Source organism: Lipomyces chichibuensis (assembly GCF_038497645.1).
Source record: "Lipomyces chichibuensis strain CBS 12929 unplaced genomic scaffold V1513scaffold_7, whole genome shotgun sequence".
NCBI classification, from domain to species: domain Eukaryota; kingdom Fungi; phylum Ascomycota; class Lipomycetes; order Lipomycetales; family Lipomycetaceae; genus Lipomyces; species Lipomyces chichibuensis.
In genome coordinates, this window is record NW_027117459.1 from 410,122 (window position 1) to 430,520 (window position 20,399).

The following is a 20,399-nucleotide window of genomic DNA, read 5'->3' on the forward strand; positions in this document are numbered from 1 at the left end:
AATAATAAATATTTCAACGAAACCATGATGTTATGCACATGAATACCAACTGTTCCGAAACAACAAACGCCAATACAAAACCCCACATCATTACCCACTAGCTGCTTAATGCCATGCTACCCATGTATAGCTATCAATTTCTCACCGCCGACTTGCGGGAGCTCTCCCGTTCGGTATGATGCTCCCCGCAATACTGGCAGCATCAAAAAACTCGTCGTCTGCGTCATCCTCCTCGCCGTTCAAGATCTCCTGATACCGCGTCCGTTGCTCCCAATCCATATGCTCCCGCGTCTCAACCACATCTCGCCCACGACCTAAGTTCGAGATGCCAACGCCTGCCTCGAGTTCATCGGGACCCGCGAGTGCGATGTCTCCTGATCTAGTTGGGGGTGAATTGGAGTTGAGGGATTGGAGATAGGAGGAAATGTCGTGTAGTGGGATGTCTATGTTGTATTTCTTGAGAATAGGTTGTAAGGCCCACTTATATGCTAATGTTAATGTTACTGTGCAAAAGAGGAATAGTAATGTTGTCTATCTCTAGTCAGTATATAGCAAGTCCTATACCTCACATATTTCGAACTGAGAGAATAGAAGTTACCAAGAGAACAGATACGTACGATTACTGAATTCCAAATTGTTGATATAACAGCCATTACTGCTAAACTTGAATAAACGAATTCATATGCAATAACCCACGTTATTTGCCTGTGCCGTTATGTTCCTGTGGGCCGAATCGTTCAACCCAACCCCAGTCTCAGTTGTCGCAGATACTTTCAAACTCGTATTAAATATATTTAGTCTTGCCGTCTCACGCACATGTTAACTCCTGAAGAATTCTCTTTCTTGCTCCTATTGTCGATTCCCCTGCTTCTGGACATAACAATCAGATGTTCACACGATATGGTTCCATCAACATGTAGCACACACAATACTAGCTGCTATTATTATAGCACCAAAGCTAAGGGTTTTGAACTAATATCAAAAGGGTACCAGCGTTTGGTTATCTTAAGCTACCGACGCAAAACACTGCATTTCTCCAAACGGAGCTTATCGACAAGGGGTTGGGTTGCCGCAATACGGAGGACCTCATTACACGAGCAACACGCTGAAGCAGCACGTGGCAGCAATTACGGATATGTGGAGACAGCAGGTCGATCCTCACAACAAACCTCGGACCGCGAATGTGCAAGCGTTACTGAACACGTATTCATTGAACATATATCAAAGACAGAAGTACCCGGATCGTGGTACTACTCAATCTTTGATGGTACAATTCCGAGGGGATGTTGAATATAGCCCATGCCAGGCTTTAATCCAGATGTATACGACTATTGCGTACTTGGCCTAGATTTCCTCCTGGGAATTACATGCTCTAACACAGAAACAGGCGGCAGATTGAGCTGGCAGGATTATACTAGCTGCCGCTCGAGAACGAAGGACCTACGACGTGTAACGTGTTCGTGGTCTTGACTGGCATGGACTATGCACGAGCCATGCGCAACCAGGAGGTTCCTACTGGCCCTGCATTTCTTTTAGACGTTCCATGTTGATCGGGAGCCATTCCCGGTCCTTCGGAAAGGCCATTAATCCGATACAAAGCTCTTTGCTTCTTATCCGCATGTGAAAAGGGAAGTTCTGCTCACTCCCTGCAAGCCCTAATTGTTGTTGGAAATCAAATTTATTCAGGTACCCACTCTCGCGAAATCGAGTGATGGTTTTTTTTTGCCTCGCTATTTATAAGCGGGGATGACCGAACAATTATAATTTAGAACCAAAAGCTAACCGTAAAGCTCGGTGAAAGGCTCTTAACGTAGTGCCACCATCCTGCCTGTACTAATTAGCTATGATTTTGAGATGCGAGGGTCCGTAATTCTAACGAAACTTACTGGAATGAACAAGCCGTCGCCAGGCCCTATGATGCAGTCCAAAAATTCTCCATCCCATCCAAATCCTTCGTATTCATCTCGATAGTTCTTCTTGTCAAGCATTCTCTCCCGGAGTCGCGCGAATTTATCGCCGTCAAGTTCATTCTCTTCTTTCCCATTTCGCCTGTCGTGTATATCACTGACAGAAGTAGGCAAATCTAGTACGTCTGCGTCTCCAAATAAGGCTCCGAAGCATCCGCGTTCAAGCTCGACTGCACTAGTATTTCCCATGTCCACTCCGATTCCAATCTGGTTCTCTATCCCTCGAGGGTACATCTTTTCTTTTGAAACAATAGCCGAGTACAGACGGACATATTTGTACCCAACAACTTGTACAAGAATATTATCATGCGGATCCGTGTGTAACGGTGAAATAGTACCGGCAGGACCAACCCAAGCATTAATCAATGTCATTTTCGTGGTACTCGTTTCTCTTCGTGCAAATGTTGCAGAGTGGATTAGATCCGGCGTGAGAATATCTGCCCGCAACGGATCAATCTGTAAAAAAAGGTCATGCTGCGCTAGATACGTTGTCGGACACGCTCTATCTGGCTGAGAATCGTGCTGAAGCCAGTGAAGGAGTAATGCTCCAAATGTGCGAAACTCTTGCGTCCAGGAATCGGAGACGTAGCTTTTACCTATTTCGACTGGTACGACGCGGCGACCGTTGTTCGTGACTGAAAGCAGATACGAGGGGGAATTCCATGCCTTGAACGCGGGCCAAGTGACAGCAATGCCTCGCAGGTGGACTGGTTGCAGTGATGCACTTTTTAACAATATTTGGTCCATGTATGCGTCAAAGGACGGTATCGTCGGCGATGCGATAGTTGGTATCCTGGCGTAAAGCGATGGAAAGTATATGGTATCGATCAACTCCTTATATTCTGGTGGACAAAAGTAACTGAACCTTTTGATGCTGGAGGTCAGAGTTTGGTCTTCAGAAATGCCATTTGATGAATCAACATCAAATTCTTCTTCGGCGGCATACAATGCTTCTAGAAACTCATTGACAAGTCTCCGAAGATGGAGCGGTATGCTAGAACCTCCAATAATTAATGCCGTGTCGATGTCGAATATAATGGCATCAAACGGGACGTTGGTCTCATATTCAGAATAACTGCTCCTATCTCCGACGTTCGCGTAATAGAGTGACGAGGTGTATCGGTGCAATGCGGAAAGAATCCAAGCATGTGTATGCAGTTGAAGAAACGGTAGCGGCACTGACGAAAATGGATAAGCGTTAATCTTCGTCTGACATAGTGCACGTAGCGCTATTATCGCCGTCTTAACCCGCAATAAAATCGCCTTATCTTCATCACTGTGTGGTGATATCGAAGAAGTAGGTGGTAGTGATCGTGCTGCCTCGGTGTGAAGACTGAATATTGATTTGGGAAGGGTGGAGAGTTGCTCGGGTGCAGTGCGTCGAATTTCCTCCCTGATTTTGTCCGCCTGAGATCTTAAATCTGTAACTGAGTTTGTGGATGACGGAGTAGAAGAGCCGCCCATTAGCACATTTGTCCTTCAATCCGGACGTATTTTGCGTTCGCCAGTAAAGTGGTAACATCTCGTGGATGATTTGCAGCCCCAACCCAACATAAGTCTGCATGTGTTGCTGCTTCTTGACATTCCTGCCTAACGAACATCGTCGGTTCCAACTCCTATATGACTATCAACTGCTTTTGATATCGACCTTGATATCGACAGACCCGCAAATCCCGCAGCCATGCCGATAAAGTTACTACACCATAAATCATACCATGTCTACAACAGCGCGAATATTGAGCGCGTTCGACGGGACGAAGCTGCTGCTCGTGAAAAGGAAGAACAAGAAGATGAGATATTACGGCAGCGCGACCGCGAGCAAAGGATCGAGATTCTGAGACGCCGTCAACGCGGAGAGACTACTGAGATTATAGATGGCTCGCCGGCGAACCGCAGAGAAGATAGGATGCAGGAAGCGACGGATGCCGACAAAGCTATCCAAACAGCTATTGCTGCCACAGCGGCAAGTGGAAGGAAGCGGCCACGGGATCTTGACGATGAGCTGGCAGCTGCGAGCAATGCCTTGAAAGGCGCAGAGAAGAGAACAAGCTCTGAAGCTTTATTTAAAGAAGGCGGTCATATAAATTTCTTCGAGGAGCTGGAAAGGGTGGGTGAGATTTCAGGTATTTTCATGTTACATTTCCGTTAACGTTCATTTCCAGGCCGAATCGGAAGGACGGGCAGGTGCTAACAGGAGTCGGCAACAGAAAGAACTGCAACCGCAGAATCTACGCAATATGCGGTTGGATAAGCCAGCTGAGGAAATATCGCCGTGGTATACCACAATGGACATGAAATCCACGAAACAGCGATCACAATCCGAGAAGGAGCGCGAGAGACTATCGCAATCAAGCGCAAAAAAAAAGGAGGCTTTGGATCCGCTAGTCAGTATGCAGACTTACTTGAGTAGAAAGGCGGAAGTTGATCAGAAACGACGGGAAAAATCACTGATCGAGCCGTGGCGCAGGATTGAACGGGGCAGTGGCGCATATTACGCTGGTCAGAGTAAACGTGTACGGCAGAATTCCGAGATGGACGATCTAGAAAGACGAGCTGAAAGATCAGGGAGCCGTATATCTCATAGAGAGCACCGAGACGGCGAGAGGAATAGCCGTGAAGCTCGGTCCGGTCTGGGTCGGGACTCCCAGGGTAAAGAAGTCATGAAGTCCAAATCAAATGCCCCGTCGAACGAAATGCAACGCCTCATTCGGGAGCAGGAAGGCCGCGAAGAGCGAGAACAGCTAGCGGCACGAGAAATGCTGCGGGTAGAAAGCCGCGTTCGTACGGTTCTATGAACGGTGATTGACGGCATTCTAAGAGCTCTTCAGTTTGCAAAGTGCACGTCGAGATCTGTTGTAGAGAGCCGTAGATTTGTTCTCGATCCAGAAACCATGACATTTGAGTGCGCCTACCGACAGCCTTATGAACCTTCAGCGTCATATTTTAATTCATATTGGTTTGATGGCAGTGGCCTGCAATCAAGGTCCACTATCCACCACTGTTGGCGTTGCTACGATGAGACCACAAGTATTTGAGTACGCTAATCGGGTCGCCGGGTCGAGGAGCGATGGTTAGTTGATAGGCTTACTGGTGGTCGTTTTACAATCGAATTTTCACTGTCACATCAAATGAGACATGGTTAGGTGTGAATGACGAAACATTTTGTGGGTGTTGAGTTTGGATCAGTGTTTCTGGTCAGTAGAGCAAATACAGAGTAGACATGATTGCGGACAAAAGAATCTTGTATTTTGGAATCCTACCTCATCAAGGTTGCAAATAGCGTTGCTCCGATAGGTGGACTACCGGAAGCTGTCATAGCCTGCCTTATTTGCGGAGCTTTTCAGCCCCGAAGTGCACTTCACTGGTACAAAATAATCCCCGAATTTGGAATATTCGTTGAAATAACAAAAGTCGTGGGCGTCAGGGAAATACGTCCAAATGCGGCTATTCACCGATACGGATACTCTCACAGCCAGGGTCCAGTGCATCGTGACGTCAGATCGCATCGCGCAATGGCGTTGGTGACGTCACCGTGCGACACCAACAATTGTTACCCGGCACTGTTCTGCTTAGGAGAGATTCGAATAGGGTCGGCCAGCCCCAAGAACCCCAGCCGCGCTCTCTACCGTGGCGCTGAGCTCACAAGTAATAGCTAATCCAGCATCGATACCCGTCCTCGCAACAGAATCTCTCTGCTCGCTCTCACTGATACTAGCAACCATACACACCTCTCCCGCACCCAAGATACTCTAGCTGCCTCGGTCGCAATCGCCACGGATGTTGCGCGCGCGTCGCCACTGTTGACGGACCTCGTTGCCGAACACATCACTCACTTCCCTGGTGACCGGCATATATTGCCGCGGTATTTAGCACTAGCAGCCTAGTCGCGACCGCGACTTTCACGTACTTCCATCCTCGCCATTTGGACTTATTTTCGTCGACGATTATTGAATTCAACGCCAGTGGCCATCCGCTACCGTGATGGCTGCTGACAAGATATCGCACCGTCACGCTGATGTCGATGCTAGTTCCATGCCTGCAGCGGCAGTACAGCCTCTGCGCCTGCAGTCTGATAACTCGTCAACTTCTACGTCTTCTGCAGTCTCATCGTTAACATCATACACATCTCCTGACACAAGCTGTCAGGATTCGCATGATGTACATTCCAAACCCCTCGGATCCACAGACACTTCGTCTATCGATGTGTCTGGACCCTCGACTGTGGCACGACGCAGAACACGCGACTGGAGCCTTGCACAGGAACCCACCACGGACGCGCCAATGGTGGCCGATAAGAATTTACGGTCGAAGCTTGCTGCCCCACGGGAGTCACTCTCACCAACGTCATCGCTAGTTTCATCAAGTGTTCCAAAATCACCTACTGAAACGCGCGCGGCAAATTCACTTCAGAAACTTGATATGGACACAAGTCAACTGGTGATAGACAATTTACGAGAGGTCAGTGTCTATTTTAATTTTCAAGTATTTGGTTCGAAGTCTTCGATTTTTGTTCGGACGCTGGGCATATGAGGTCATCCCTCGGCAGACTTTTTGAACATTCTATATATGGACGAATTTTGGATAGACTCGCTTTTTAGGATTGCGTGATCGGTAGTGGTTACTTCCATTCGGCTGATCATGCCATCGCTACCTTTGGCCACCTGATTAAAAGGATTGGGACTATTACATCTCCTAACGGTTTGAATGTCTGCTGATCATTTACAGGCCGTCAACGTTGCGCAGGTGTCCAGTTACCAACACTTGGACCGAAAATCCCCTGGCGGCAAGAAACCTATGGGCTCTCCAATTGACCAGAGTCCGCTTAAGTTACGCGACGCTACGGTACTTCCCTTCCCTGACCATACGCAGCCGGCGGCGCAATCGACAGCTAAGGTTCAGTCTATGCCGGCACGGGCAGTAGCAAAAGCTGCGCCCATGGCAGGCTTTTCGTCAGTGCCAACAGAATTCATTCCAAACTACGATGATCTGGAGATACCCACACCAAAACTGTACGATATTGCGCTGCAATTGAATGCAGATCCAGGAGTCGGTGAATATTGGCGCAACTTGACCAAAATCTTGGAAACATTTTATATGGCGAAGCGAGTATCGCTGATTGCGCCGAATGATCTTACGGATATCGCGAACACGCCATGGGGTTTAAAAGGTGTTTGGACGTCAAAGTCATTACCATGGGCATTGTCACGACTACAGCATCATCGCGGATCGCAAGTCGCCGAATGCATAGAGAGAGAAGCAGATAACAAGAAAGAAGATACGGTCATAGAAGATGAGGAAGACTGGGAAGACATGTTTGACGAGACCGAAAACACCTTTGAACGTCCAGATAAAGTGGTTACACGGGACTCAGATGAAGATACCGACGCTGAGTACAGCAGCACCTCTGTTGAGCCGACAACGCTATCTTTTAGACAGATAAGGCGACACAAATCCGATGGTGACACTTTTGACAATCACACTGCAGGCGATATTGCTGGGGAGATCAGCGAGAATGAAGATCTACCATTCTTATCACGACGGCAGACGGACGTCACTCATGGCATTGCTAGAATCTACTCTGCTCTGCGGCCGCTTGAGTCGGATATTGACCCATTAATTGACAGTCTAGGCGTCAGCCGTGTTCTTCAGAGGGGGAAAGTTGTCCTCTTGCAACGCGAGTACCGCAACTTTCAGGACACCGCTACTGAAGCGACACAACCGACTCAATCGACGGGCAAGAGTCGCCGGTACTCTACAGCTCTGTCTCCGAGCCGTCGAGGATCAGTGCAGTCGAACACTGGAGACGAGTGTGTGACTCTCGAACGACCGCAACTTTCACATCGTAATGCGTTCGCAGAGAAAGACCGATTGAAGACAAAGCTGAAGGCGAAGTTAAGGGATCCATTTGATGATGTTGGTGTAAATTTAATGCCGCAATCTGCATCTGCGGATTTGCCGTATGAAGACTATGAACAGGCGTTACTATCGCCGTGGTCACATTCGCCAGCACCATCACCAGCTGTTTCGAAAGATAACCAGGAGAACCCTTTTTTTATTTCTACTTTATCGCCCGCTGAAGATGCCTTTGCGTCAACAGAAGAGACAGCTACGATGTCCCCGCTAGCCGATATGGCTACACCAGTTAGGGCTATCGGACTCGAATCGAGCTATTCGGTCATTCATATTCCTTTGATCCATCCTTCGATATCACGGTCAGTGCGTGCTCCGGGATCTCGAAAACGACACATTGTGCCGATCGCGATTATCTCGATATTGTCGGATGTTATCCCGTATCCGATGAATCTCGTGAAGTCACTAACAGCGTTTGCACCTCATATGGCATCGTCTTACTCTCTCGCAGAAGCATATTCAAATCTTCGGTATCAGATCGAAATGACGAAGAAAATAAATTCACATCATTACCTTGAGGGCAGCCGTTATCACAACCACAAACATCATCACCGACCGTCTCGAAAGTCCAGCGTGATGACTCACAGATCTAGCACCTTTGATGGAGTCGGTAGTGGCAGCTACTCTCAGTTAAGCGATTCTGGAGGTTCATCTGCTACTTCAACACCTACGTGGGAGACAAGCGGAACATTGTACGATGCGGCTGGCGTAAACAATACGATGACGTCGCCTACAATTTCGTCAAGCTCAAAGACAAGCACTCCTGGCCCATATTTCTCGGCAACAACTAGCGTTAAGGCATCAACCGCGATCACACCGGATGGACCATCGCCAGACATTGGTTCGCAACCGCCGTCCCAGTATACAGTTCGGCGAACAGGTAAACCGAACAATGGTTCGGGATCACTTCGGTCGACGTCCCCTCCACCAAAGTCGCCCATATCATCGTTTTCCACGTCTACATCTCCCGCACCAACCCCGTATACAGCTCGATCGATTGGTCAGGAACCGCAGCGTCTATCTGGACGGAAATCGGCCAGCTGGTCTCAGATGCCACCCCCATCGCCGAGGCTGCTGCGGACCATCATTGACTCGATTCCGGTACATTTGTACATTGCGGAACCTGACACTGGTGCGATTACGTGGGTTTCTGCCCGTGCTTTGGCGTACTGTGGTTTGACACCAGAGGATTATTGTCGGCAGCCTCAAATCCGCAGATTCCACCCAGATGACCAATCAATGTTTGAACGAGCATGGAGAAATGCTCTGAAGAAGGGCGATTCACTAAGTTTGCAGCTTCGGATTCGACGATTCGATGGAGCGTACAGGTACTTCGCCGTGCGGGCTGTTCCATTACGTGATTCAAAGGGCTCGATTGTGCATTGGTTTGGTACGAATATGGACATACATGATCAGCGCATGGCAGAGTTCGAGTCATACAAGCAAAGCGAGAAGCTTGCCAGTGAAAGGAAATATCGCACTTTGGCGGAGTCAAGTCCATTGATCGTTTTCACTGCGACTGAGAAAGGAGGCCTCACATATGCAAATAACCAATGGCTACAGTACTCGGGTCAGACAGTCGATGACGTAAAGAAGTTCGGGTTTTTGGCAAACGTACATCCAGACGATAGAGAGAAGTGTGCCTTGCCTAACGCGTCTAAAGAGAGCCAGTTTTCTACCGAGATAAGGTTGCGAAATGCCGCGGGCCAGTATAAATGGCACCTTGTCAGATGTGTATGCGCAGGTGCAGTGGGACTACGGCTATCAGCTGCTTCCAATACTCCTGGATTCAAAACAGAGGGTGCGACCGAGTTTCCTGGCATCTCCGGTCCAGTTTCGACTAATAGTGACGACGATCAGACAGCTGATCTTGCCTGGTTTGGCACATGTACTGATATCAATGAGCACAAGTTAGTCGAGGAGAAACTCCAAGAGGCAAAAGATGCTGCCCAGCGGACTATGGAGTCCAAGGCACGATTTCTATCGAATATGTCTCACGAAATCAGAACGCCTCTTATTGGTATCTCTGGTATGGTCAACTTCCTCATGGATACTACTCTGACCGCGGAACAATTGGACTATTGTCATACAATTTCCAGCAGCTCGGAAGCTTTGTTATCTGTCATCAATGATATTCTGGACCTGTCGAAGGCAGAAGCAGGTAAGATGCGTCTCAACAAAGAGTGGTTCCATATCCGATGGCTCATTGAGGACGCCAACGAGTTGCTTAGCACACTTGCCATATCGAAAAATCTCGAGCTCAACTATATCGTTGAAGAGGATGTTCCGCCCCTCGTTAAAGGTGACCGCATCCGAATCCGGCAAGTCCTGCTAAATATCATCGGTAACGCAATCAAGTTCACCAGTCGGGGCGAGATCTTCACTCGTTGTTCTGTCCAGAAGCGAAACCAGAATTCGATCATGTTGCATTTCGAGTGCCACGACACTGGTGCTGGATTTACCAAGGAAGACGAAGATTTGATGTTTAAGCCCTTCAGTCAGATAGATGGTACTATGACGCGCAAGCACGGCGGCAGCGGACTTGGCCTTGTTATTTCTCGTCAGCTTATCGAGTTGCACGGTGGTACTATTAACTGTCGTGGTGAGAAGGGTAAGGGTTCTACCTTCTACTTTAGCGCAGAGTTCGGACTTCCTACGGAGGAAGACCGCCAGTTCTCTAGCCCACGGCCTAGAAGTGGTTCTCACCGATGCTCCTCGTCTTCAGCGGCTTCGGCAGATAGTACTGTGCATCATGTGGGGGACAAGCATTCACCGCTCTCGCTGCGACCAACTGCTTCGACTGTCCAGCAAACGGAAAGCGTGTCAACACCGCAATCATTGCCATCTCCGATGAGTGAATATCCATTGTCTCTACCGCTGACACCTGGGGTTTTGTCTCCTGGTTCTATTGCTCCGAACATGAGTTCTACGACCGCGGAGCGACAAAAGAACATTCAGTTCAAAGGGATAGATCCTCGTAATATGCTTTTCCGGATTCCATCAGATGCCCGCAAATGCAAGACGCAAGGAGAACAGTCTCCGGAGGCATTGACATTGTCGCCAGAGAGCACTCTGTCGGCTGAAGAGGCTGGATCTGAGAAGTCTCGCGTATTCGCGGTTGTTGTGTGTGAGTATCCATTTACCACTGAAGCGATCATCCATCATATACGCGAGTCCCTTCCTAGCGACACCATTCTGGAGACATCACATGTTACGAATTACGAGGCCGCTTGTGATCTCATTTCTGTCCTCGGATCGCATCCTTCGGGCTCGGACCCCCGTCAGCCGTTTACGCATGTTGTTATAAATGTCCCCGATTATACCGAGATTGTTTCGCTTGCAGCCAAAGTGTTTTTCAACACTGAGGTGTACGCCAACACCAAAGTGGTGGCCATCACGACGCCGATGCAAAAGACGGCTATTTTGCAGAATATGCGTGCAGATGCATCTGGCGCATCCTCAACTATTCCGGAGAAGAGCAACTTATCGATAGACGTGACTGCTTTGAGCGACAAAGATCACGCACTTCCGCTAACACAAGGAGACCCTGGTCGGAGCAGCACACTGGTGGATTACAAGATTCTTGAGAAGGAGTATGCCACGCGATTCTACTGCGTTTCCAAGCCCTTGAAGGTCTCGCGGATGGCTGCTGTTTTTAATCCGTCTCGCGCAATTTCTGGTGGTGCAGGTTCTTTTCAGTCATCACTCGAGGACAAGTCCGGCTCGAAGGAACAGAGTTCAGTCGCATCGCGCCGGAAAGCAACGTCAAGGAAGAGTATTTTTCGTGGACTGCAGGCAGCGGTCGGAGACAAGGGCTATCATGTATTGCTTGTCGAAGATAATCCTGTGAATCAGAAAGTGCTCCACCAGTTCCTTGCTCGAGGCGGCTTGACTGTCGATACCGTCGCGGATGGCGAAGAGTGTGTTCAGAAAGTATATTCCTCAGGATTGGGATACTACGACTTGATTATATGTGACCTTCATATGCCGCGAAAAGATGGTTTCCACACTTGCGCGGAACTCCGGCGATGGGAAGACGAAAACGAAGTTGTCGACCGAGTTCCTATTGTGGCACTCAGCGCGAATGTGATGTCTGATGTCGCTGAGAAGTGCGCGATGGTTGGGTTCTCGAGATATGTGTCGAAGCCAATTGACTTTATAGTCTTCAAAGGTGGGTTATTGAATTGCTCACAGGCGCAACTGGTTATTAATTGTTACTTAGATGTCATTGTCGAATTACTCCAGGGGAATCAAGCATCGGGGAGCAGTGAAGATTTGTCTACTTAATTCAATTCATTGTTCATATTTCTGATTTTTGTGTGTAAGTAAGATTTCTGCTGCGATTACGTGTGATAGACTAACGATAATGCCAGTACCGGGTTTCTATAATTTACAGAGCGTAAATTGGAGTCTCACAATCTATTGTTTACTATTGTTTATTACTGTTTAGTATTGTTGTCACTGTGTTTTGGTAAAAGCGGATTTGTTTGATTTATATCTGTGTATGAGTATGTCGTGATTGTTACTAAGATTTGTCTGTTTTGTTTAGGTTTTTGTTATACACTGATTGTTTTGTTGCCATGTACCTTTTTAATTGGTTAATGTCTACTTAGTGCAAAGGATGGATGGAATAGGTCAATTGTTTATAGTGCGGTTATCTTGTATGGATAAATATCATTTGTTTTGCTCCGGAATTTGAAGCTATGACGACTATACCAATATGGTCAGAAAATTATGTTACATATATATTATAGCTCATAACGGATGACATTTTAATGCAGTACCTGCGCTATATCCCATGCTATAGACCGAATGATGTCCAGGAACGCCCCATCGCCGAAGTCGTAAAGAATACCCTTTTGTTTTGATCAACCTCTGAATTTCCGTAACGTAATCTATGATGTCAGCCATTACCGATATTGTCCCGGAGATACAATGTAAAATAGCCATCATTAGGTACCTCTGCCGCACGTTCAATGTGCCGTTGCCGTAGGACTTTGTCGCCAGCTTGGCGAGCTTCGATGCTAGATTCCTTCAACAACCTGATGAATAACGTCAGCCTGAATTTAAAACAACCACAGCTAGTGACTTGTAATCGAATTAGATTATGCTACATACTCTTCGATAAATAGTATATAATCCAGATACACCTATTCGAGGCAATAACCGTTAGTCCAAGGCAAAAAAACAAGCGGGTTCAACGGCCAACATACCAAAACATCCGCCCTTTTGGATATATTCGTAGTTTTAGAGTTCTTTTTTACGATACGACGGAGTGACGATCGAGGAAATAGACGGACCATGATTCTATCGCAGTTGCCGGTGAAGCAGCTAGTTTACGAGAATAATTGAGCACGATCTATTTGTTGATGGAAACGTGGGGTGGTTTCAATCAGCAGTCGGAAGCCGCACGGCACTAGTAGCGTGCTAAACTGCTGCAATGACTGAACTGCATCGGCAATAACACGACAGCGAATAAATTTCCCAGAGGCTAAACGGAAAGATTCAAAAATCGCTGAAAACTGGAATTCGCGGATTGCGGGAGTTAATTAGTCAGAAAGCGCAACTGAACAGATAGCGGTAAAAGGGACACTGTGGAACGCGATTTTGTGTGGGCAGTTTTAATCTTCCAATTTCACTTCTCCGATCCCCTTCACCAAAGGCCCAAAGATACCTCGCCAAAGCGAGTTTTAGCCAGACACTACGTGAACACAATAATTCCGACTGCCAAGCTGTCGAAACGGTCACAAAATCCTGTGTGCAGTATTCACAATTATTGAATAGCACCCATGCAATGGCCGATCTTCGAGGCGGCCTCGATCTGCTAGACTCACCGCGCTCGTTGTCCGACCGCTACCTACCGCCAGCGATAGTCCTCGCCTCGGCCACCAACACGACAGTTGATGCCGGAGAATCTGTTCAAGCCATAGCGTCTTCTTTACCGACACCTACAACTCCACATGATGTTTCTGCTGATTATAATCCGGGCAATCAGATTGTCGAGTCTTCTTATTTGGCAGGAAGCACCAGGACTAACCAGTATCCGGCCGACGAAATCGGCGATGGCGACACCGAAAGGATGCATTTGCCTGAGCAGCTACAAAGTGTAGAAGCTGCTCCGAAGAACCTACCAGTGTCGCTGGAATTTGCTACGTCACCTGCAACTGTTCGCGTGACCCAGCAAATGGGGACTGAAGGGTATGACCCGTGGCAGAGCGATTCTGCACAAATTGTCACACCCGCGCCTGTACGCGCAGATCTTCAGTTTCCGCTAGTCTCCAAGTTTGGTGGCTCGCGGGGTGCTATTGATGATAATGACGACGACGAACGAGTGCGCGAAAGTACGCGGCGCCTGCAACTGATGCTGTCAGCCACGCCCTCTGGGCCCTCGGAGGAAGAGAACCAAATGAGCGTGGACGAAGTCCTACATGATCTTACGTCGACGGCAGAGGAGAAGCGGCAGACTTTGCAACATTTGTTCATTGTGGCCGCAAGTAATGGCGATATGGATAGGATTCGGAGGATACTAGAACAGGTAGATGCTAGGGGTTACGTGGATGTAAATATGCCAGACGACGAAGGAACATGCGCATTAATTTATGCCGCATGTTTTGGGCACGAGGACGTTGTCAGAGAATTGGTTGCCAGTGGAGCAGAAATCGACCAGCAAGATAAATGTAAGTCCGGTCCTGGGCTCTCTAACTTCGAGTCCACTGCTAATGTATGCGAATAGTCAAATGGTCACCACTGATGTGGGCAACGACTAACAATCATGCGAAAATTGTCAGATACCTGCTGGAAAATGGCGCATCTCCAGATATAAAGTCAGCTACTGGAAGGACTGCTCGCGACTTTGTGGGTCCTGGCAGTGAAATATCTGGGCTCATTGCAGCTGACTCCAAAGGCGACATCGGGCTACGTCACCTCGAAGGCTACTACATGGACGGCAATAGTTCCCCTCTTCACTGCGACGAACAACTAGCCGAAAATGATTTAAAGCGTCGCATGCTGATGGAATCTGCGTTCAACCTCGAGGTAGATTTCTCAAAACTTGAGATTGATGATCCAGTAGACGAAAGTCTGATAGAGGAAACAGAATTTGACTGGGACCATTGCTTACCAGATCAAATGTTTGTATTCTCGGCGGAAGACATACCGAAGATTTTGGATCTGGCTATAACGCGAATGCAGCCGCTTCGATCTCCATCGCAAAAGCCAGTACCAGCAAATGTGTTATTCTTGTCCGCTCGTTTTGCGCATTATTATGGCGCACCAGAACTCCTGAAAGGTCTGTTGCTCCCAGCCATTGAGCGGATAAATGACGTTGTTGAAATGCACGAAGATGACATGGCCTTCTTGGCCTTCTGGCTTTCTAACGTCACGTTGCTACTATACTACCTCCGCAAAGACACCGGTATGATGGAAGCTACGGTTGAATACCAACTGGAGCTCACTGAGCTCGTGAGTGACATTTTTGTCCTTTTTATCCGCGACGCCGAGCGCCGCCTTGATCGCGTGCTCGACTCTGCGATTCTCGACCATGAAACGATCCCTGGTCTCGATGATATTCAATTTCAGCGTGAATGGCGCATCTTCCGGTCCGCAAAGCGGCAGGACAGCAACCGTGCGGCTAGTCCCGGATCAGTCGGTAATAATGGAGCAGACTTGGCGCAAGTGCGCCGGCCATCGGCCACGAAGTTGGCTTTACCTGCACCACGGAGCGCGACATCTTTGCTGAGCTCGGCCTTATTCGTGCTCGATCTGTATGAAATTCACCCAGTCATCATACTGCAGGTGGTAGGACAAATTTTTTATTGGCTTGATGCTACCATATTTAATCGAATAATGACAAATCGAAAATATCTTGCTCGCACAAAGGCAATGCAGATCCGGCTAAACGTATCTGCCATTGAGGATTGGGCGCGTGCAAATAACCGACGGCCGTTAGCTACTGAACTAGGCGTTGGCGGCTCAGGATCTAGTATGCTACATGAAAGTGTCGCAGATCTTGCAAAGCGCCATTTGGCACCGCTGGTGCAGTTATTACAGTGGTTGCAGTGCTTTTCGAGCTTAGGTGACGACAAGGATGGATTAATTGCCACACTGCAGCAATTACCGTGTTTGAGAGCGGAGCAGCTTTTGCATGTTGTGCAGCGGTACCGGACCGAGGTTGGTGAAGATCGGATATCGAAGAACGCGCTGAAATATCTTCGTGTGCTCGAGCAGCAGCAGAGTCAGGCCCACAACAAAGCACCAGCAGCTCGGAAGTCGAGATTATTCAATCAGACTCCACCGACCGCGCAGGGATCAATCCAGACCGGATCATCACATTCCCGCAATTCGTCTCAGTCTCACGACTTGTTCGCAAATGGCCGATCTTCGCTCGAAGCCACAGACAATGGCAACGCGGCTATGTCCCCTCATTCAATGGAATCTCCATCAGCATCTTCTTCAAAATTCGAAGCAGCATTCGCAGAACACAGCGCAAATACAAACAACACGTCATCAAGCGACGACGAACAACCGCGAAAGACAGGCATCTTTTTAGATATAAGTCTCATTCTCCCCTTCGTCCTCCCAACCACGACTGAAATGCTGGTGACATGGGGCGGCGGCATCGGTGGCACGAATCGCGCACAAGCGCAGCGTCACGCGCCAGTTCTTCCACCGGAATACGTCGCTAAATTGGATGCGACTTCGAGCTTGAGTACCGGGGTTCCGAGTGTGAAAAGTGGGATGACGGGGACGAATGGGAATAGCGGTGGTCGCACGCGGGATAATTCATCGGCTAGTCGCTACTATTATAGCAGTGGGAGCCCGACGAAACGGGGCACGGACGAAGTTCGGAACGATAGTTTCGAGAGTATTCGGACTGATAATGTGGTTGCTGCAGAGGACGAGGAGACTGATCTCAGCGATGCGGTCGCCGAGGAACACAGGCGACAAGATGCGCTGGATAGCTTGCTTACTGCATCCAAAGTAAGCTCGTTGGAACGCCAATTGGGAATTGAAACTGAGCTAGGAGTGGAAGATGAGGAGGACAATAATAAGAACGGAGAGTGGTATTGATTGGAGCATCTCAGGCATAATTTTTGTATTGTAGGTCATGTTGGGTTTCAATGTATATGGGTTTGGATGTATATTGGGATTGTTCTGTTACGATTTAAGCTAATTGTGGCGCCGCATATAAATAAACTAGGAAGCTTTTCCCCCCTGACAGTGACTGTGCGGCTCAAGAGTAGCTATGAATTTATACCCTTTGTAGTTCTGTGCTTTAAACGTCGCAAGGATAAAGCCTTACGGCATATATATTCAGGATTTTCACTTATGACGCCGTCTGCAAAATTCGTTGATTCAATCGTCTGAGTTTTAGTGGTCTCTGACTAATAGCGATAACCAATGGCAAAGAAAAAGGGAAGAGACTCGAATTCAAAGAAAGCTCTCAAGGCCGAGAAAGCGTTCAAGGCACAAACTAAATCTGCGGCGAAGGCAAAGAAGAAAGCGTCTAAACTCGGGGACGAAGACGCTGACGATGTCAATATCGATGACATTCTCGAGGAATATGCACGTGAAGTATGTTATTCATATACGGCATTTTGATAGCTTCTGCTGTGGGACCAGGGCGAAGGCTAACTCTGATGCGGAAAAATAGCAAGCGAATTTCCTAGCCGTCAAGATCACACAGACTGCGAGGCCCAGTAAACGGCTTAACGCGACATTGATACCGAGTCCCGCGCATCACGGTCGCAAAGAACTATTCTTATTTGGCGGCGAAGCCGTAAACAGGACCGGTTTGGCGGAATTCTACAACGATCTGTTTGTGTACAGCGTCGAAACCAACATCTGGCGGAAAGTCACATCGCCAAATACTCCGCTGCCGCGCAGCGGTCACGCAATGTGCGTGCACCCGACAACAGGCGTGATTCTCCTTTTTGGTGGAGAATTTTCGTCTCCCAAGCAAAACACGTTTTATCATTATGGGGACAGTTGGCTTCTAGACGGCACGACTCGCGAATGGACGAAACTCGATGTGAAAAAGGGGCCATCAGCGAGGTCAGGACATCGCATGACGTACTGGAAGAACTATATACTGCTACATGGAGGGTTCAGGGATTTGAGCCAGTCGACGACGTATTTAGGCGATCTGTGGGCGTTCGACGTGACGACGTACAAGTGGCAGCAAATCGAGTTTCCAACGAGCGCGATGAAACCTGAGCCTCGGTCCGGGCACAGTTTCTTGCCGACAGAAGAGGGAGCGGTTGTTTGGGGAGGATACTCCAAAGTGAAGAACTCGCAAAAGAAAATAGTGGGCAAGGTACACATAGACTCATGGACGTTGAAGCTGTCCTCGGATTTGAAAACGCCGAGATGGGAGCGGAGGCGAAAGAGCGGGTGGGCTCCATCGCCACGGGTGGGATGTTCCATGATGTTTCATAAGGGTCGTGGGATTTTGTTTGGTGGTGTCTATGATACGGAAGAGACTGAGGAGACACTGGATTCTGTGTTTTATAACGATGTTTATGCATACCAGATTTCGACAAATAAATGGTTTCCGTTGACGTTGCGACCGCCTAGGAAGAAACCTGTGCAGCAGGAGAAGACGAGTACGAAGACAAAGACAAATGAACTTGAAGCGAACTTATCGCGTCTGCTTGGAGAGATTGAGAATGAGGAGGCCCGGGATGTGAAGTTGGAAGATGACTCAGAGAGTGAGGTATCGGACGAAGAGGGAATTACGAAGGTCGACCATCCAGTAACGTTGTCCTTACCGCATCCACGATTTAATTCTGCGACTGCGGCACTGCAGGATTCGCTGTATATCTACGGTGGTGTGTGGGAACAAGGCGACCGTGAGCTTACTTTGGACAGCATGTACGCCATTGATCTCGGTAAACTCGAAGGCGTGCGCGTGATCTGGGAGGATTTTGCAGAAGACCTTGCGCAGGCTGAACAAGACGAAGAAACTGACGACGATATGGATGACGAGGATGAAGATGAGGAAGATGAGGATATGGACGAGGAGGAAGAAGATGGCAAGGAAGACGCGCCAGAGGAAATGCAAGTCGATGACGCGGATGAGCTCGCTGACGTGGCTTTCGGTCTGGAACTTGCGCCGGACCCGCGGCCGTTCTTACCACATCCTCGACCGTTCGAATCGTTGCGGGTGTTTTATAGTCGGACAGGTAATGAGTTCATGGAATGGGCTATTTCGAATAATAAAGACGGAAGTAAACGTGCCAAAGAACTTAAACGTGATGCGTTCGAGTTGTGTGAAGAGCGGTGGTGGGAGAGGTGGGAAGAGGTTCGTGCGCAGGAGGATCAGCTTGAAGAGTTAGGCGGCATTGGCGAGATCGTCGAGCGGGAAGCAAAGACAGGCAAATCGCGTAGGTAGATGTATATAGCAATTAGAATAATCATTTTGGTGTTATGTTACTGTAATGTGCATATGTGTGCAGTACATGAACTGCGCGGTAGAGCTACAATGTATACATATCGACATAACTAACCAAAACCCGATCAGTTGCAAGTTCTACTACATGCAATCAGCATATACTTATGGGACAAACATACAATTCATTTTTTTTTCTTGTTCTCATTATTGGCAGAGTCTGGATCACGATCAGGCATGGCTTTATCTACAAAATGTGGCGAGTATTCGGAATCCAGGCCCTTGGCAGACTGCATAAGCTCATAGAACTGCCAAACCAATTAGCAGCACATTTACCGACCGCTCACATGTCGACGTACCTGAATAATCTGCTGATCAGACATCTTCTCTAACTTCTCCACATCAAGCTTCGCCTCCTTCCACTTATCTCCCTCGATAGCCTCGACGTATTGCTGCCAACTCGACAAAAACCCAATAATGTGGAGCGGATTCTCCACATCACTGTGGTGCCGGAACTCGGCCTTGACGTACTGATCACCGAGGAAACGGTGCTCCAGAGGTAGACGTCGGTGGGCACGGAGGATCCGGCGGTAGAGCGGGATCGGCGGCAGGACGTTGAGTTCGGGTATGTTTGTCCGCTCTGACCGGCGGGATACGCGAGCGAGAAGAGATGCTGACGGACGCATGGCTGTCTTATGTAGCTTCTGAATGCTGTCGCGAGTAACAGCAAAATATTTATCCAATCGGAACTATCGCCGCATGTAAACAGAATATACTTAGAGCTCTAAACCACAATGCCAGTATTGTCTATATCTATATATCAGCAGTATATAATCGTCACTCCCCCGCAATTTTTGTCAAGATATTGTGGATGTGCAATCTCGGTATTTAGCGCGTCTCGCCGTCGGGGAAGGCCTTTTTTATTTAATCCGACATTTTGCAGAAACTCAACCCTAACCTCTCTTAGGGAGGTGCTGGGCAAAATGCATAATTTACCGCCGCGCCGCACAATTTTCGCCTGCTTAGCTCCCTCAAATGGGGATGTAAATTAATCCGGGTAAGCCAGCCAACGATGGCCAAGGCGATTGTTAAACAACGGAGAGAATCCGCGATGCGCCCAAGAATCTACGTCT

The 20,399-nt window shown here is 48.3% G+C and overlaps 7 protein-coding genes across 7 annotated transcripts; 4 read left to right on the forward strand and 3 right to left on the reverse strand.

Moving 5' to 3' along the window:
* Nucleotides 1-141: 141 nt before the first annotated feature.
* Nucleotides 142-3,431, reverse strand: V1513DRAFT_424080 (uncharacterized protein; the record flags this gene model as incomplete). The annotated part of the gene is made up of 3 exons (XM_066896067.1): nt 142-531; nt 1,784-1,828; nt 1,887-3,431. 3 exons carry the CDS (start codon nt 3,429-3,431, stop codon nt 142-144), a joined length of 1,980 nt encoding a protein of 659 aa, XP_066754928.1.
* A 129-nt stretch (nt 3,432-3,560) lies between these two features.
* V1513DRAFT_440878 (uncharacterized protein) lies at nt 3,561-5,245 on the forward strand. The gene is made up of 2 exons (XM_066897433.1): nt 3,561-4,074; nt 4,130-5,245. Exons 1-2 carry the CDS (start codon nt 3,649-3,651, stop codon nt 4,760-4,762), a joined length of 1,059 nt encoding a protein of 352 aa, XP_066754929.1. The 5' UTR covers nt 3,561-3,648; the 3' UTR covers nt 4,763-5,245.
* Nucleotides 5,246-5,587: 342 nt separating this feature from the next.
* On the forward strand, nt 5,588-12,641 carry V1513DRAFT_397029 (uncharacterized protein). The gene is made up of 4 exons (XM_066895398.1): nt 5,588-6,425; nt 6,693-12,048; nt 12,100-12,198; nt 12,251-12,641. Exons 1-3 carry the CDS (start codon nt 5,949-5,951, stop codon nt 12,162-12,164), a joined length of 5,898 nt encoding a protein of 1,965 aa, XP_066754930.1. The 5' UTR covers nt 5,588-5,948; the 3' UTR covers nt 12,165-12,198; nt 12,251-12,641.
* Nucleotides 12,500-13,255, reverse strand: V1513DRAFT_440884 (uncharacterized protein). Its single transcript, XM_066897434.1, has 4 exons — nt 13,091-13,255; nt 12,996-13,027; nt 12,838-12,919; nt 12,500-12,772 (listed from the first exon to the last, which is right to left on the reverse strand). Exons 1-4 carry the CDS (start codon nt 13,178-13,180, stop codon nt 12,746-12,748), a joined length of 231 nt encoding a protein of 76 aa, XP_066754931.1. The 5' UTR covers nt 13,181-13,255; the 3' UTR covers nt 12,500-12,745.
* Nucleotides 13,256-13,317: 62 nt separating this feature from the next.
* Nucleotides 13,318-17,094, forward strand: V1513DRAFT_397033 (uncharacterized protein). Its single transcript, XM_066895399.1, has 2 exons — nt 13,318-14,554; nt 14,611-17,094. Exons 1-2 carry the CDS (start codon nt 13,672-13,674, stop codon nt 16,944-16,946), a joined length of 3,219 nt encoding a protein of 1,072 aa, XP_066754932.1. The 5' UTR covers nt 13,318-13,671; the 3' UTR covers nt 16,947-17,094.
* A 155-nt stretch (nt 17,095-17,249) lies between these two features.
* Nucleotides 17,250-19,387, forward strand: V1513DRAFT_411975 (uncharacterized protein). Its single transcript, XM_066895743.1, has 2 exons — nt 17,250-17,450; nt 17,530-19,387. Exons 1-2 carry the CDS (start codon nt 17,277-17,279, stop codon nt 19,267-19,269), a joined length of 1,914 nt encoding a protein of 637 aa, XP_066754933.1. The 5' UTR covers nt 17,250-17,276; the 3' UTR covers nt 19,270-19,387.
* Nucleotides 19,361-20,133, reverse strand: V1513DRAFT_301275 (ACN9-domain-containing protein). Its single transcript, XM_066894628.1, has 2 exons — nt 19,626-20,133; nt 19,361-19,574 (listed from the first exon to the last, which is right to left on the reverse strand). Exons 1-2 carry the CDS (start codon nt 19,950-19,952, stop codon nt 19,452-19,454), a joined length of 450 nt encoding a protein of 149 aa, XP_066754934.1. The 5' UTR covers nt 19,953-20,133; the 3' UTR covers nt 19,361-19,451.
* Between the last annotated feature and the right edge of the window lie 266 nt (nt 20,134-20,399).